Raw genomic sequence first — 18,062 nt, 5'->3', positions numbered from 1 at the left:
AAAAAAAAAAAAAAAAAAAAAAAAAAAAAAACAAAAAAAAAAAATTTTTTCCCCCCCCCCCCCCCCCAGAGAATACAATATTTACATTTTTCTCCTTTGATCTTTAACAAATTCTATTTCATGATCTATTTTATTTTGCAATTATGAACATCTTATTTTTTTTAACTTTCCTTTCAAATATTCATAATATTTTTCCTCATTTATCTATACAGTATATATAACTCATGAGGGATGTTTTAGTGTCATGGTCTTGCAAAATTATGGTATTTTTTTCTCTGAATTTTCAACATTATGTCATTATATTTTTTATAAGTTAAATATCTATTTTTCACATCAAATTTTGTGTCTGTAAAAATAAATTATGAGACTAGAAAAATATGGACAAAATAAAATTTATTAATTTAAATACAAAGAAGTTCAATATCAGAGAATAAAGATAATTCTCTAATTCTTTTCTCCAAAATGTTGATTCAAGAGCTTGAAACTTGTTCTTAGATGTAGATGTGTTCTTCTCCAAGGGCTTTGACAATATTTCGTCTCGCTTCGTCTTATGTTTTGTGTTGTATGTGATGTGTTCATAATGATTTTTTCTATAGTGAATGCCCATTTTTATAAGCGCGAACAAAACTTATATAGTTTGGGCTCATTCTTTGATCTTGAACACCGAGATTTTTGACATGGATCAATCTCCTAACAGGTCTTATTTGAACGTATTTTTATTTAATTTAGCCAATTCAAAATAAAATAAAAAATTTATATATCTTGGCTCGACCTATAAAAATAAATAAGACCCAACTTGAATATGGGCTTTCGAACTAATAATCTTGAAAACTTTTAATTTAAAACTCAATTATAGACCAATTTATTTGGCTTTAATTAATAAATTAGTCTGAAATATTTTGATGTCAACATTTATCTTAACTTGTTATTTTATATATGTTAGGTATTTTTTTAGCTACAAACACTACAAAAAATATAGCATTTAACCACGAGCATTTGTCAAGGTCAAAAATTAATAATCATAGTAAAAAGTCATTGACCATGATCACGCAACGATTGTTGATCGTAATTTTTATGAGTGCGGCTAGTAGTCATGACAAAAATAATTTTCGTGGTTATCTTTTTACATTAATTTTTATTTAATTATGATCAATAATAGTTATTTACCACAATTTTAATTTATTACCAAGAAAATTGTAAGCAATAGTAATTTTTTTTCCGATTAGAGATTGAATAATACAATTTATATAAGTATTTAAATTGTGGCACACCACACACACACACAATTTATATATATTTATCCAATCAATGAATTAGGGGGACAAATGTTACATGATGAATAGTTCAGGGGGCAAAATATATTTTATCCTAAATTTGATTTAACTATGATAATGCAAGTTTAATTTATACTCAATATAATTTTGTGTTTTTATACTTATTACTTTAATTTTAAATGTTTAGATTACTTATAATTTATTTATTTTAATCTTTTTAAAATTTGAATAAAATAATTTATAATTTTATTTATTTAATTTTTAAAATACAATTATCTCGTACCTTTGGCACGGAATATTGACTAGTTTATATGTATATATTTGTTAATACAAATGTTTGCATGCTATTTTTCAACAAAATACATTTAATACACTAGTAACAAAAATGATATTACTTAACACATAATATAGATGAACGCAGAACGTATATATAAAATTTTAAAACAAACAGACACTCACAATATTTATATATCAAATATAATAAAAGATGTAACATAAGTCTATAATAAAAAATCAAAACGCACGTCCTTTATTTGCAAGCATATAATAAGTAAATAATCATAATGCAGCGAAAATCAATTTCTGTTCATTTATCTTCGCTGCCGCGGCCCTGTTTTCCTCCCTTGGACTTCTTCTCCCTCATGACATCCGGATGGTTTTCTGCGCGCATCCGGAGCGATGTGTATCCCTGCCTGCTTTGGCTTTCCTCACTTGCGCTGCTCGCTTCTCCCCGTCCTGCTGCGCGCTTACGCGAAGGGTTTGGCCTCGAAGGCTCCGCAGGCGTCTTCGGTGCTTTCTGCCCAACATTTTCGTCGCTATTGTTGGATACATTGTAAGGATGATAAGTAGTTAATTCAAATCTGGATATGTATATATTCATATATGTTGACACAATATTTCTTCAAAAATGTCAATTATGAATGTAGAGTTGCTTTGTTGTACCGTGGTTGTTCAGTTGGGAGGACGGTAACGCCTGCTGGATCAGTGTTCTGCTCGACCGCTGGTTGATCTTTCGCTTCCTTGAATTTTTTATGCAAGATTTTGGGGAAGTAGCATTCAAATTAATAAGGGATTTTCTACTTTTATATCACGGAATTATCACTTTTTATACTATAACTTTATATTTAAGTGATACTTTTTAAAAGTTATGGGACCAAATATGATAATTTCATAATTAATTAAACTAAAAGTGTAAAGGCACTTATAACCATGTGCTATTTTTTGTAAAATATCTAACGAAAAACTGTAATGAGATAAGAAAAATGCTACTTTTTAAAAGTTATGAGATAAAAAATAAGAATCCCGTAACAATAGTATCAAAAGTAAAAAAAATAAAAATAAAAAAAACTTTTCATATTACTTACTGTAACATGGTTCTTTATTTTTATTTTTTTTTATAACTGCTTATGATGAGGTTGGAAGTGTACCTGGTTTTCAGTGTTCGCTGGAGTCAAATCTGCAGAAGAAATGATAATCATCTCAGGTTGTGTTATTTTGTGATGAGGTGATCAATAATAAAATAAATAAAAATTAAGATAAATATATACGAATTATCCAAAAAAAAATCTATATATACGTTACGTGCACATAAACTAATGTAACCATGCATATTAACGTAAGCATCGAATGAAACTTTTTCTCTCTGCATAATCAATTCTTTACCATAATTGGGTGCAAAATCTTTTTGAAATCATTTATCGTCGTTTTTTGGCGGTAAAATTGCATGTTAGCGGACGTAAATTATGAGAACGTCATTTCTCTGTAATTTGTTGAAAGATTTTACTTCAACATTCAAAACAACGCTAGACAAGATGTATGTAGACATGAAAATGATACCATAGAGCAAATGTAATAAGAAAACAACTTGGTTTGAAAAAGTATGTTATTTGAAAATTTTACCTTTTCTTGCTTCGTTACTCATTTTCCACCTGCAAATTCAAATTTTTTTGAAAAACATCAAATGCATATTAGGATATGAAATGTCGAACAAAAATACTAATAATAATCGAGCGAGGATGAAATTTACCAGATTGTCTGACACAAAAAATAGTAGTCCAAAAATTAAACTAATGGAAGAGGTAAGCTTGAGGTGAATATTTGCCCTCATGAGGAGCCTATATATATAGTTATAAACATTTATTACATAGAGCACACATTGGATTTTGTGATATAACTTTAGGTATTGCTTTAATATTATTATTCAAACTTTTTTAAAGAGAAAATCCAATTAACTTTGTAAAGGAAAACAGACTTGTTTTGTTTGAGGATGCAACAAAGTATCACTTGAGTAAAATCAGTGATTTGTTATCTTGTCATCTCTTGATAATAAATACATTCAATGATACTTGCATACTTTCTGAAAATGGCTAAAGTTGGAGAAAATGTTTGTGATTTACTGAAAAATAACGAATTATATAGCGTCTTGAAGTGAGTAGATATATATAAATATTACGAACTATATATATTTACTATTTATCAATCGTTGTTGTAATATGGTAATTGTTTAAAAACGTTCCAAGTGTAGTTAACAATGAGAAGGTCGACAAAATTTGGTATAAAAAATTAACTAGCGTCTACAAAATTGTTGGTCCATATAAAAAGAAACGCCATATAGCGTAGTTCACATGATCAATTGAACGTTAAATAATGAAAGATGGTAATTGGAAAGAAACGAATAAACAAACAAATGGGATGATTAAATTTTAGAAACTATAGTAAATGTGGAATATTAAAGTGAACTCATGCGACATGCACATAACTTGATTTTAGAGTAATCGTGCTATACGATGATGGTCGTTGTTGATCTAGAGTACGAAGTTCCATAATTGCCATGCATTTTAAGAGGCCATATTTAAAATATTTAAATATTATTTATACGTATATTCAATTAATAACTCTTATTACGATCTGTCATGTAACTAATGCGATGATATCTTAATAGTTAAGTAGGTTAAATGTTCTCTTTTCTTCGACTAAGTTGAATTGAGGATTAACAACTAAGAGTTAATATTAATATTAAAACAAGTTAATGAATACGTTGTTCGCTTATAATTTAGGTTGCATGGAAGCTATGATAAAAACCAGATTTTAGGTCAAGATCTCGTATACAGAAAAAATTTACTATTTTATTGTCAATATTATTAAGTACACTATAATAGTTGTTTTTAAAATTTTATTTCTCATCTATACATGAAATATGAATTGTCAAAATGTCCTCAATTATATTTATATTTCCACAATCCGAAGATATGTTGGGGCGGGAACGTGAAAAATACATCTTTTAACACACTATTATTCTTTTTGCATTGTATACTATCAATTTGTCCCATGACATCATCTTTGAGGTCGCATATGCATATGTATAATCTTTGTCTAGCAGTTTTCACTGAAATTTGCAGAAAATACCAATAATCATTTATCCAAATAAATACAATAAATTTGTTACTATAGATTTGAACCTAAGAATAAATACCAATAGGCTTAAACGAACTCGTTTGACACTCCGTCCAGCGACAAGACTGCAAATTTACGGTTGACATAGAAAATACAAACGAAGATATTAGTAGGATTTGCTTTACACCACCAAAATCAGAATCCAGGCGCCCATATCTCAAATAATGTTGTCAAAGTGCTAAGAACAATTGTGGTTCTGTATCCCTCCATGTCCCAAACCATTCTTCTTAGGCTTGAGAGCAAATCATCGTCAGATGGTTCATGACAAGATATCCAACAGCTAAAGTGCACGTTTGATATATATGACATAAAATTCCGCCTGAATTAGATCAAGAGACCATCATTGTACATTTCACAGTAATTGTTACAACACCAACACCAGGAGATCTCTTTTCGACCTACCTGATATCAACCAGGTATGCTTTGTATATAAAAATGAAAAAGCACCTGAGGCTGAATGATGGGACGATAGAGCAACATATATGCTCCATCGTGTATATCTTTCATTCTGATCTTCGTTGGTCTTTCTGATTGTTGTAGAGAGGCAATGCCCAACGTGAACGTTTTCGCTTCCCATAACATCGCCAATAGAGCACCAATATCGTTGCGATTACGCCAAGAGGGATCGCCCATCTGTTCCACAATACTAATTCCATCAGCACAAAGTTCCCGCAGTTTTCTTGCATATATAGTACATCTTTTATTCTCTTAACAGATCTTAATAAATTTCTTTCTTCTCTTCCGGATATCAAACATCTATATCTATTATTAGTTGAAATTACCATCTTATGCACTGATCTCAAGACAAGAAAATTGATAAGCAAGACCACAGCATTGTCATTGGCACAGAGCAAGTTTAGCGTTGCAATAGTGCCTGAGCAGTAAAAGAGAAGGATTATGTTTGTTTCTTACCTGTCTAAATCAAGAACAGGGCTGTAGACAACCGCTTCCCAAGTCCTCACAATAGCATGCCAAACTGGGTTGTAATAAAGAGATTCCGAGGTCCAAAACATCCGCGTGTACGTCTCTAAGAAAATAAAAAGTATCCATGCTCCAATCTCGATCAGAATAAACTTTATGATAAACCGACCCACCACCACCATGACAAGTGAGAAGGCCACCAACCAATTGAAAAGCCTGTGGTTGTATTCTTTGATAAATAGAGATTTTGATTTCCCCAACATCTACAAGATAAACGTTACAAAGACACGCAATTGGTAAAGGTGACACAAAATCTAAGAAAGAAACAAACAACAGCATTCTTAGAAACCAAAACTGGAACTAGAAAATAGAAAGTATTGTGCTACAAAATACTTTCTTCCTTCAGTCCTATCTCTCATCCAAGCTTAGTGTCATAACTGGCTATAATTTTTCAACACTTCCCAAGTCCCATTCTCATGTTTCTACCCCCCACCTGAGTCTAATGATTTTCTAAGGACTAAGTGACAGATTAGATTTACATCACTTCTCAATTTCGAGTTTACTGCCTGTACACCCATGTATCAGAAATCTAGGGGGTAAAATAAATAAACACAATCACAGAAAAACATAGACAAGACGAAAAGATAATTCCAGACCTTCATCATCCGCATTTCATAGTTGCTTTTAGAAGGTCCTACACATTCTCTTTCAAAACTTTGGTTGCATTGAAGGAATCCTGCATTAAATTTAGCCATAGATGGAAGTCTTAGGACTTGAAGTTGGTCCATTTTTTCCTCGCATCTTATATATAGTGCCTCACACAGCTTTGAGGATTGTAATTCATTAGCCAGAACAAAGTTCTTGTATACCTGCATAGACTCATGAATAAGCACAAAACTTTCCAGGAATTATAGCAGCAAAGTTACTATTCTTAGTTTCTTACCTTCTCAATTTCTTCAACTAACTGCTCAGCTGATTTCTTGGCGTGATGACGGCCAAAATGCTGCTCATCAAAAGCTTCCATTGCTGCTTTACTAGAACCTTCATGAGCTCGCTGGAGAGACTCCTCCGATGTGGGCAAACCCAAATTACTCATACGACTACTATACAGTTTCAAACATCGCTCCAGAATACCCTTATTGAAGACCTCCACAAGGGACCCTGTTGATGGAATCTCCCCTTTATTTAGGGCCTCAAGAATCTGGAATACAAATTATCATATAGGTAAGGCCATCAAACCTAACAATTCAGGACTGCTTCTGAAAGCATTATTATCTTTATATGTTCTGTGCAAATTTGAATTGTTTTTACAAAATTATGTTTCCTATTTTTACAAAATTTTTATACTTCTAGTATAACATCTCAGGAAACAAAACGACATCAACCTGAGTATGGATGAAAAGGTGATCAGAAGCTAAATAAGTTTTAGAAGACAAGACAAAACCGGGATGGGATGGAAAACAGCACCTGCTCCAGAAAAGAAACAAATTCCTTCCCGTTGAGAGATTTACCCTGGACAATCTTTGGTCGGATGATAGACGATACAACTGTTTTCAACTGCTCCCTCTTCTTAACATATATAGAATCAAGTTCATCGTCCTTCATGTCACAAAGCTTTGTGCGTAGAAGATGGGGCTGTACCACAGGTCAGATTAGGCTATTAATTCATTCTGCTATTTTGTGGGTGCATGAATAAGTTAGCAAAAGCCTAATCTAAAACAGATAAGTCATACAAATACATCAAGCATGAAGAACAGATGAAAGCTAATAAAGTAGTAGTAGTAGTAGTATTTACTATGTGTAAATGGCAGACTATCTGTTCTCAGCTTGTTTTCTGAAATCTACTATTTTCCTGTTGAGTTACCAAAATGTTTCACCACTTAACAGCTTGAAGCACATCCTAAGAAAAAAAATTTACTCCATGATTCCTTCCATCAATCTTTGATTTTCTTGATTGACACAGAATCCTAGGAGAGGGTTCAAAGGCGGGAATATAAACCATTTTCATCCTTTTTAACTTCTGAGATCATGATTAAGAATTCTTGAGAGCCACATCATCCAAGTTAAGATTGGGTAAGTTTTTAAGGAAGGTTAATCCATTCAGGATTGGCAACATAACCCACAAGAAGATGGGCATAGGGTGTACTCCTCAATCTCGGCACTGCTATAAAACACCAACAGGCTGCAATCTGTATAACCTCAGTTGCCCACAATACTTATATTTTGATTCCTAACATAATAGAGTGCCAAAATATCTGAATCTCAAACACAGCATGGTCATTACAATTTCAAGTCATTGCTGTAGTCATCAGGACAAGCACATTTTCAACCTCCCACAACAATCTTTGTCCTTCTTAATAAATTCCATGATCCAAAGAGAAACTAAAAAGTCAAGCCACCATTTGGAGCAATAGCATTGACCACGTTTGGAGACAATTTAAAACAACAAACACAAACCTGAGGTAAGCTAAAGGCTGTGCTATTATCCCCCATGATAGCCAAAGATTCACGAATCTGGTTCACCTGAAAGCAATGACCAAAACATAGTACGAGATTTTTGGCATAAAATACTAGTGATCACTTAGGAAAATAGAGAGTGAACATACCTGATCAATATTCTTGTCCCCTGCTCAAAACAAACCCCCATGTTATTTTTGGAATCAAAGTTTATAAAGTGCCAAATACAGTATGCAGGCTGAGGAAACTGACCATTGGCATTAGGGACTCGTCGGAGAGCCTCATCAACCATTTCTTGCACTGACTTTCCTTCTGAAAACGCCGACAATGAAGTCCGTCAATAATTCAGAGAAGGATAGTGGAAACAAGTGAAAGGGGAAGATCTACAAGGAGACTCTACAACAAATACAGGCTCTTGAACAGTAAGTCCGTTGTAGGCCACAGTGTACAGACAGTAAACCAATCCCGATTAAACTATCAAGTGCCTAAAGCTTTATACAGATAATTCTAGATATACTTACGTAGAAAATCACGCTGGATTAACCATAATAACTTAGCGGGTTCAAAAGCCACATCTTGCCCCTGCACCAAAACAAAGGATAGCAAACTCAAATCTTTGAAACCTTCCTTTGTTCTCTTTTGGATAGAAAAACAAAACACAGAAAAGAGCACTAAGTATCAAAGAAATGGTAGAATTACCTTCACTCTGTTCCTCATGCCCGTGCAAGAAACAGACAACCAAAAACAGCATTAGAAGAAAAAACTGACACCAAGATGCCAAATTAAAAGTAAACCAAAAAAAAAAAAGGATGCATGTATGGTAGAATACCTTCACTCTGTTCCTCATGCCCGTGCAAGAAACAGACAACCAAAAACAGCATTAGAAGAAAAAACTGACACCAAGATGCCAAATTAAAAGTAAACCAAAAAAAAAAAAGGATGCATGTGCAAACTTGTGACTTCCAATTAACATGTGATTACAAACCTTCCATAAAATTCTTCAGCAAGCTCAACCGCGAATGATAACCGAGATATATCTGCTTCACGTATCTAAGAATAAAGCAGTACCAAAAATTAGCATCAATCTTAAATTCTTAACATAGAATGGATTATGGGCACTCATGCCAATCACAGAAACTATTCGAAGAAAAAATACGACGCTAAGATTGCACAAGCTGTCATGAAAAAAGTGAATGCAAATGGAAAATAGTAATTTATAATCATTTATATTTAATCCTTTCCATATTTTGATTTAGTGATTATAACCCTTGGGGAGAGTTATAAAATGTATAGAATACGCAACAATATTTCAAAAGCATGTAGCACAGTTTACATTTAACAGCTGAAAACCAAATAGGAACTCTTATTCATTTCCTAGGCTTTTTCAAAACTTCTAGACAAGTTAAGTTTTACCATAAGTAATGTATCCCAATGAATTCCATATATATTTCTGCTAATGACTGCGCATCACCTTTCGCATTAGAGGAGTGATTGCGTTACCTTAAGTGCATTAGTAACTAGTTACTTATCAATTAAAAAGAAAAAACATGTGTTGGTGCCCGCAACATTCCAATCTCAGCTAATGCAATCCTTCTCTGATGAAAGCCCCAGATGTTTCAATCATTTATGAGGGCATTGAAAATATTTACCCTGCCTTTTCATTATTATTAACTTTTATTGCATTACAGCCTTTCACATGAATTCTAAAATCAGCAGTGTTCAACCTGGAAACATTGATGGTTCCAACTACCTTCTCTTACTCTATGGAATGGAATAAATGACATTCATGACATACATTTTGTCTAAAAAACCATTCTCCCATGCATACAAGTCTAGGTAACCTTAGTTTTACAATTCAATAGCCCCATACTACATAATAATAGCAGGTCTGTTGACAAGAATCTTTTAATAACTGAAGTTCCTATCCAGTCCATAAATTTGTTCCTGTTTGTGCTACAAGAGGGATGATAGTTACAGGCAAAGGCACAAACCGTCTCAGGTAGATTGTATATAAGCACAGAACTCATCACAGTTGCCAGGGCAAAAATCCTGCAAATCAAGTGTTGTGAAACCATGTCAATCGGACAACAGCATTTATAAAATATTTACGCTCTCAATCACAAAGAAAATTAGACTATAAGCTCTGGCGACTTGCCTGTCATCATATACATTTGATTTCCCAATACTTTCAAATCCCTCTGTATCAAGATAGAAGACAGATGTTTTAACTCCATCAATATCCAGTTCCACTGGAGCTCCCCATACCCATATACCTATAGAAATCAATGCAAAACTTTCAGCACTATCCAAAAGGCATGTCGAATTTCCATACAAGGACTAGCCGTAATCCACAACAATCTAGCATAAACCTTTAGTTTTTGTATCGCGCATGTGCCCAACACCGAAACCTGCCAAGTTTGGAGTTAAAAGTCAGGATCAAGAACAAAAGTGCAAGAGACCAGAGTAGCAATATTTAACATGAAAAAGTAACTTGACTTCACCTTCATAACATGACAGTGATAGAAGTTGATTAAGCAGGAACGATTTTCCAGAACGATATGGACCAATAACCTGGAAATACAGTCGTAAAATGATGTCAGAGAAAAGGGTTTTGGATGTTTGAACATGACTGATGCAAACAAGATTTGCTTAGTAAGAGAAGCTTTATCTCATGCAAGCAAAACTATATCAAAGACTCCTGAATGCTGACCAACCTGATAAATCAACAAACACTTCTAGAGCACCAAGCACCACAAGACAAAACTAGTCACGCTTGTTTTATTTATTCTAAAGCTATCTAATTATTACAAAAAGGTGTAAGATGTACTTTCCCTTGTAGAAAAAAAATTGTTAAAATGACAAAGTGCATGTGAGCATGCAATCAGGGCTTACCGCAACAGCCGCTATAGGGGTGGTGATTCTCTCAATAGCTTCCAAGCCTTCTCTTGAAAGGCGGAGTTTTGTGTGGCCAGGATCCGGTTCTATAATAGGAAACCTGTGCAAAGGAAAAAGAAAATAAATGAACATACTGATATAGGGAGCATTCTTGAATACAACTGAGATAAGGCATGGGCAAATACACATATACAAACCAAATATATTAAGCATTAAGGATGACATACAAAATAAATGCATAAGAGGGGAAAACAACTAAACTAAAAAAGTTCAAATAAAACCTACCCAATGAACATAGCAATGGATGAAAACGTGATATCTTACGTCCTTCCTTTATATATCACGTCCTTCCTTTATCCTTCTTTCTCTTATTATCCGTGATACTTTGATTTCCATCAACAGTGAAATAAAAATATTCCCAGTTCTTTTAGATTCTAAGGCCTACTTTAAGTGTAATAAGTGATTGCAATCAAAAGAAGTTGAATCAAGGTAGAATTAGCACAATTTATTACCAAAAAAGCATCAACCCACCTTCCTCCGGGCCTTGGAAAAGTTCCCCTTGCGTAAAGAATGAAATTTGATCTACAAGCAATAACTAACCATTTTCGTGGACAAAACCCTAGAAATGTCTCTTTAAGTTTATAAACCTCGCCCTAGTTCTTATAGCACATGGGAAAAACAATCTCAAAGCGGCCATATATTAAATCCGCTTATTCCACGCAATATTTTGTTTTATTAGAGAAAATTGCTGAATGTAATACAGCTACAGGAAAATACAAGCATTCATCCGAAAATTTATTGCGTAAATCCACAACAACTGTAAACCAACTTCCCCGCCCCCGAAATCTATTTCAAACTATATCGTCAAAACATCGCAAGCGCTTCCAAGTAACTACGAAGTACCAGACGAAAAGAAGCCGAAAATTACAAAGCACATGAATGTGGCAATTTAAAATAAAAACAACCAATATTTCTCAAATTTCAGAGAAGGAAAAAAAAACGCATCACCAAGAAACAAGAAACATGACACACCCACATCAGAGAGGAAATGCACGTGAAACGCGACGTAAACAACTAACCGAAAGAGCAAAGAATCAGGAAACTCACGCTTGACGGAAATTTTCTATAGAGTGTGACCCAGATGCGAAAAAAGAAAGTAAAATCGACAAAACGGCGACCGGACTGAAAATCCGCATCTCCGATCCGCAACAAAGCCGTTCTCCTGGAAATGCAGCGTAGTTATCGATCGCATATGACTGTACGGGCGCCAAGAATCATTAGAGGAAGCCAAGAATGGGGGAAAAAAAGAGTTGGGAAGATTTTCAAAAGTTTCGAGGGAGAGAGAGAGAGAGAGAGAGGGTGTTGGGGATCTCAAGAACCCATGATGGTTTTCTGACGCAGATTAGAGAGCGTAAACGAGAATTAACAGTTTCATATTGAAGTTTTACTTTTTATAATTATAACTTGGGCTCTGGATCTTGAAGGTTGATGATGAGTTTTCTTGATCTGCTCAGATTTGAGGAAGACGGTAATAGGGTGTAAAGTAGAGGATTCTTACCCCTCAGGAAAGCTGACAGCAGTCCCGATTTTGGTTTTGTTATGTAATGTAGTCGCGTAACGACATTTAGCAACTTTATTTCTGGAATACCACCTTTACCATAATTGCTCTCTGTTGTAATATTTCAAATGTATTTAGAAATTTTCCATTATATTAAGCATTTATGAATTTTAAATGCCGTATATTAACATACAAATGGACCCATCTTCAATAATTTCTCATTTCATTTACTATAATTATATTTATACCCTGGACTAATGCTTTGTTTATACTACAATTTACCAAATTCCAAATTTAATACCATATCTAATTAAAAATCACAAAAAGAGCCCAAAACATTCAATTATTTTTATCATGGTTTTTCAAGAACTACCTTTGGTAGTTATTTTCTCTTACGCAATTTATTAAGTTTTTCAATATTATTTATTATCTTTCTTTGTCAATTTGTTAATAAAAAAATATTTATATTATATTTTTAGATACTTTTTAAAATTACAAAAACTAACAACACAATTTAGATAAATATTTGATTTTATTATATTTTTAAAAATGACATACATACATAAAATATGCCACAGTTACTGGTGTCAAATTTGAATTACTCTAAATGGTGGGACTAATTTTATAATTTTGTGGGACGGTGTCGACCAACCTACTGTATGCATTATTCTTTTAGGCCCATTAATGTAGTCTATACTCTTTCGCATAGGCCCAATAATTAACCTACACTTACACAACAAATAATTATATTTTTATTTTAATTTTTTGTGGGAAGTACAAAAATTAGATTGAATTAAACTTAGTGTAACTATACAATTAATAGATTTAACTGCTACAACATAAATATATATATATATACGTATATGTGTATATTTTCTTCTTGTTAAATAGAAGCCCATTTTTTTATGAGTCAAACACTATTGATTCATAATATATTTGTATAAAAGTGATGAGATACATAGCAAGTGTGATACACTTGTCATGTAATTAATCATTTTTCTTAATTTATATACCAATCACATTAGAAGTGTATTACACTTGTTATGTAATCGATTTTGATCGAACCAACCCCGATCTAGTTTAGAATTTTTCATGTATAACGAATATAATATATTTGTCATATTATTGGTATACAGTTCAAGTAAACTAATTAATTATACAATAAATGTCGTATAACTGATGTATAATTTAAAAAAAAATAGTAATTAAGCTCATGAACACTTTTAATGAAATGATTGGATTAGACCCTACTTCACTTTGGTACAAGAATTTGTTAAATGAAAAAGATGGAGAAAAAAACAAACAAACTAAAACATTGGGCCTCTTCCAATCTTCACCAATTTAGCTCTATGCAAGAACTGCTCTCGAGCACAGACCCTCACCTGCTTCATATAAGCCTCGAAACTCACCACTCCCTCCTCAATTCCTTTCTCCAACGCATACATCAAATCCTCCACTGCTAAATCACCTGCCAAACACTCCCTAATCATTTCCGACTTTCTATTCCCAGCTCCAAACGCGTCGTCTATGGGAAAACCAGCTGAATGGACTTTCAACCAATTCACCAGCCTATCGGATTCATCATACAGCTCCCTTGTTCTTCCCTTCAACTCTTTCTTTTCTTCCTGGAGTTCAAGCATCATATACTCCACAATTTCAGCTCGTTTCTTCAACTCGGATTGAAGGGCTGAAAATCTTTCGATTTCTTCTCCGTTCTTCGCCCTGATCGCCGCCATGTCGTAGTGGATCATGCAGGCGACCCGGTCCACTGCCTCCATTTTCGTGACCATCGACGGGTGGGTCGAACTCGGGGGGCCCGAATAGTGAAACGGGTGGTTGTGGGAGAAGAGCTTGATCAGACTGCGGACGAGGTCGGAGAGATTACACTTAGAAAATTGCCAGTTTAGAAGGTAGGAAGATACGGTGGCGCCGGAAGAATCAACAAACGGGTGGTGATCGTAGATGGGATGCATAACACACTCTACGTTCACATAGACAAACGGAGGCGCTTGCGGGTAGAGTTCCGGCACCCAAATGGTTACGGGCACGGGCGGGCTGGGCCGAGAAACGGGTAGGTCACCGGTAGCGTAGAGGAGTTTAACCTCAGTGCCGTCGTTGTGGGTGAAGAAACCTGTAGAGGGTCTGAGAGAAGGGAAATCCTGAAAGAGAGAAATGAGGTGTTCCCGGATGACCCATTTCTGATCCGGATCGGAGTAGGAGAGGGCAAGCGGACCAGCACAGAAGAGCGCGTCTTCGACGAAATGGATCGGGTTTGGAGAAGACATAAGGGACTGTTTGGTGAAAAGCTTTAGAAGGAGGCTAATATATGAAGAAGATGAGAGGGTGTTGGGTGGATTGGCATGCAAGACTCAAGAAAGCGATGATGGTATTAATTAAAGACTTGTTTGGGGGGACGTCAATGTTTATGTATATTTCCAGAAAGTATTTTACTGTCTTTTAGTTGTTTGTTAGTTGCAATAAAACATAAAGGAAATTTCCGACTTGTATTTTAATTTGTTCTTAAAATAAGGTACCAGTCAACATGACTTGGTCAGCATAAATTGGAGTGTTGGATTTTGGGAAAATTTTAATCCAGGTAAATTAGTTTTTTTTTTTCCCGTTATAATACATTGTTTATATATTTTATATTTATATAATATATTATAAAGCATGAAAAAATATTTATTATACACATACAGAAAATGGTTACTACAAGAGCTAATCTATACTAATATAAAAAGAAAAGCCCCTTCACACTCACAAACGACGGTTAATCATATAGCAGCACCAATTTTTTGTGAAGTAAAAAATGCCTTCATGATGAAATAACTAACTTATACAACTTTTTAAAAATTGCATTAATTGATAAATTATTTTTTTTCTTTCTTTATTGATTAATATAATGTTGGTTTATACATTTTACTTTTGTTTATAATATATTTTAAATCGTTAAATATTATTTACTATTGCATGTGGAATAACATGCCACAATAGCTAATTTCGAAGAGAAGAAATTAATTTAAGGATAAATATTAGTATTTCAAAATATTAGTATTTGTTACATACGAATAGGATAATTAAGACAACAAGGTCATGTTCAAATAGTAAGATTGGCATATGATAAACAAAGGGTTGTCCGTATGAATCATAGGAATATGGATATATATCTAATTTTAGAAAATGGAAAAAAGGGTATAATTACTTTTAGAATATATAAAGAGCTGGGATTTTATAAAATTGTGTATATATTAAATGAAATAAGAAATATGATATCTTTTTATGATCTTCGATTATAATTATTTAAGTAATAGTTTTGTGACCAAGATTGAACATTGAATGGTGACGCACATATTGGGCCCAGAATAACATAAATAGCCCAATTTTCGACCAATATTAATTAAATTGCGTACCATACTCTACCACTTTTATATGCGAAATTGCAATTATTTTTTATTTGTAGATATGGATAAGTATCATTAGGTAATTGTATTATTACTTATACTTTTTAATTGAAATGGAAATTCTCATTTCTAAATCGAATTCGATAAAATTGGGCTGAATTAGAATATGGGTACAAAATATGAAAAGATTAATTTGGGAATGATGATAAAAATTTTTGGCCCATTACAGAAAAGCCCATACTGTGCACACAATTGCGGCCCAATAATATTCAAAACATTAATTAAAATGGGAAAATGCGGCATATGCAGAAAATGAGAAGTCGCATTCAAAAGCTTGACAACTTTAGCATTTGTACTCAGTTTAGGATACTTATAGGTGGCTTGAAAAGATGGAAATCTGGAAGCAGAGATGAGAAATTATTGCACTCAAGAATAATAAATGATTTGAGATATAAAATAAATAATATGAGATCAATACTCAAATGTGCACGCATAGTTCATTTTAAATTAAAAAATTATTTATCATTTTTTAAAAATATGAATGTTAATTGAATAAATAAAAAATATTTAAAAAAATAGAAAAACGTCGGGAAAAAGTATGAAAAATAGAGAGAATAAAAAAGAGACGCAGTTGGAAAAAAAATAGAAAATAGAAAATTAATAAAAATAATTAAAAAATAAAAAATGATTGGAAATAAAGTGAAGCATCAGGATGTGGTTTCAATTCAATAAAGGTAATGATGAAGCCTGAAGAAAATTTTATACAACCAATTATAAAATTGTGTTTAGAATATTTAAAATCAAAAGTTTTAAATTTATAATAATAAACTTATACAATAATTTTAAAATATTATTATTTCATTGATGTGCGTACAAATAAACTAGCTCAAGTGGCCCAAAAAAAGAAGAAAGAAACGGAAGGACCAGGACATCCCCAGACTTGGAGACCCGGGACATCCCCGGCTTGGTCCATAATCAAAGCCCGTTAAAACATTCGACCCAAAAGGCCCACACACATGACAACCCACTTTCCCACATGGTACCTCATCAACCCAGGTGTCAACCGCCACCTTAGACCATATCAGCCCCAGAAGGACCTTCCTGATGGTTGGGACTCTTGACATGCAAGGGTTCTCCCAAGACAAAAAAGGCTGCATAAAAAAGTAAGGACTTTCTGATGGCTATGACTCTTTGTAGGCGAAGGGTCTCCCTAGAGGTGAAGTCAAAAGAAAATTTTAGTCAAATTAAATTCAAGCAAATCAAATCAATTACAAAGTAAGTGTAATACACTTTTTTTTTTATGAGATTAGTCAATTTTTCTAAATTACACGCCAATCACACGATAAATATAAATTCAAACAAACTCGATTTTAAGTTAGAATTTTAAATAAAGTGAATTCAAATATTAGCATTTGGGGAAAGGAAGCAATATCATCAACTTTGGGAGAAAAAAGAAAAGAAAAGAAGGGAAGGAAGAGATGTTGATGTTGTAATGTAGTTGAGGGGTATGATTAAAGCTACTTTTTTTGGTGCCCCTATTTTCAGGCATCTTCTTTGACCTTGCCGTGTAAGAAGGGTCATGTATCAACTGTTCCATATTTTTCTATTTAAATAAATTCTTCTACTTTGAAAATTGCTTTTTCATGCAATTAAACAACATCCAATCTCATGTCAAACAATTAAATACACATGCTAATAGTTTCTTTTATCTTAATTGCTCATATATATTTGATGCGATTAAAAAATCGAGTCTAATTGAAGTATAAAGTAATAAAATAAAATGCTAGAACAAAAAAATGGAAATGAGCGTATCATTGCGTTTTTTTTTATGTACAAGGAAGAGATTGCCATTGAATAAAACTCTAACTATGAAATTATAATATTCTCGTGCAACTAAAGTTATAGTATGAAGGTGAGATGTGCTTTGACTTCGGCTCAGTAATTCCAAAACACTAAGTTTTTTTTTTGAGCTTGTGAAGCCTCCTCGGATGTGGGTCAATTGGGCTTCTTTTGGCCAATTTATTTTCTTGGGCACCTCCTACAAAACTCCCCGAGGACTTTATCAAAACTAGGCTGTCTAAGGGCATTCTAGGCCTCCGAGGG

The 18,062-nt window shown here is 33.4% G+C and overlaps 2 protein-coding genes across 3 annotated transcripts; both read right to left on the bottom strand.

Moving 5' to 3' along the window:
* On the bottom strand, nucleotides 4,724-12,575 carry LOC105163325 (guanylate-binding protein 4). 2 transcript variants are annotated; one of them, XR_847912.2, is made up of 18 exons: nucleotides 12,108-12,575; nucleotides 10,998-11,100; nucleotides 10,607-10,676; nucleotides 10,475-10,513; nucleotides 10,261-10,378; nucleotides 10,097-10,154; nucleotides 9,091-9,155; nucleotides 8,935-8,941; nucleotides 8,627-8,687; nucleotides 8,358-8,417; nucleotides 8,255-8,274; nucleotides 8,106-8,171; nucleotides 7,116-7,283; nucleotides 6,592-6,849; nucleotides 6,305-6,517; nucleotides 5,640-5,911; nucleotides 5,175-5,360; nucleotides 4,724-5,046 (listed from the first exon to the last, which is right to left on the bottom strand). XR_847912.2 is itself a non-coding variant. In XM_011081633.2 (17 exons), the coding sequence occupies exons 1-17, from the start codon at nucleotides 12,194-12,196 to the stop codon at nucleotides 5,231-5,233; spliced, it is 1,797 nt and encodes a 598-aa protein (XP_011079935.1). In that variant the 5' UTR covers nucleotides 12,197-12,575; the 3' UTR covers nucleotides 4,724-5,230. The 2 variants fall into 2 exon arrangements, 1 of the variants encoding a protein (XP_011079935.1); XM_011081633.2 differs by having other exon boundaries at nucleotides 4,724-5,360.
* LOC105163324 (protein ELC-like) lies at nucleotides 13,764-15,107 on the bottom strand. The gene has a single exon (XM_011081632.2). It carries the CDS (start codon nucleotides 14,841-14,843, stop codon nucleotides 13,866-13,868), a length of 978 nt encoding a protein of 325 aa, XP_011079934.1. The 5' UTR covers nucleotides 14,844-15,107; the 3' UTR covers nucleotides 13,764-13,865.

Source organism: Sesamum indicum, linkage group LG6 (genome assembly GCF_000512975.1).
Source record: "Sesamum indicum cultivar Zhongzhi No. 13 linkage group LG6, S_indicum_v1.0, whole genome shotgun sequence".
Lineage (NCBI taxonomy): Eukaryota > Viridiplantae > Streptophyta > Magnoliopsida > Lamiales > Pedaliaceae > Sesamum > Sesamum indicum.
This window is presented reverse-complemented; position numbering and strand designations above follow the sequence as displayed.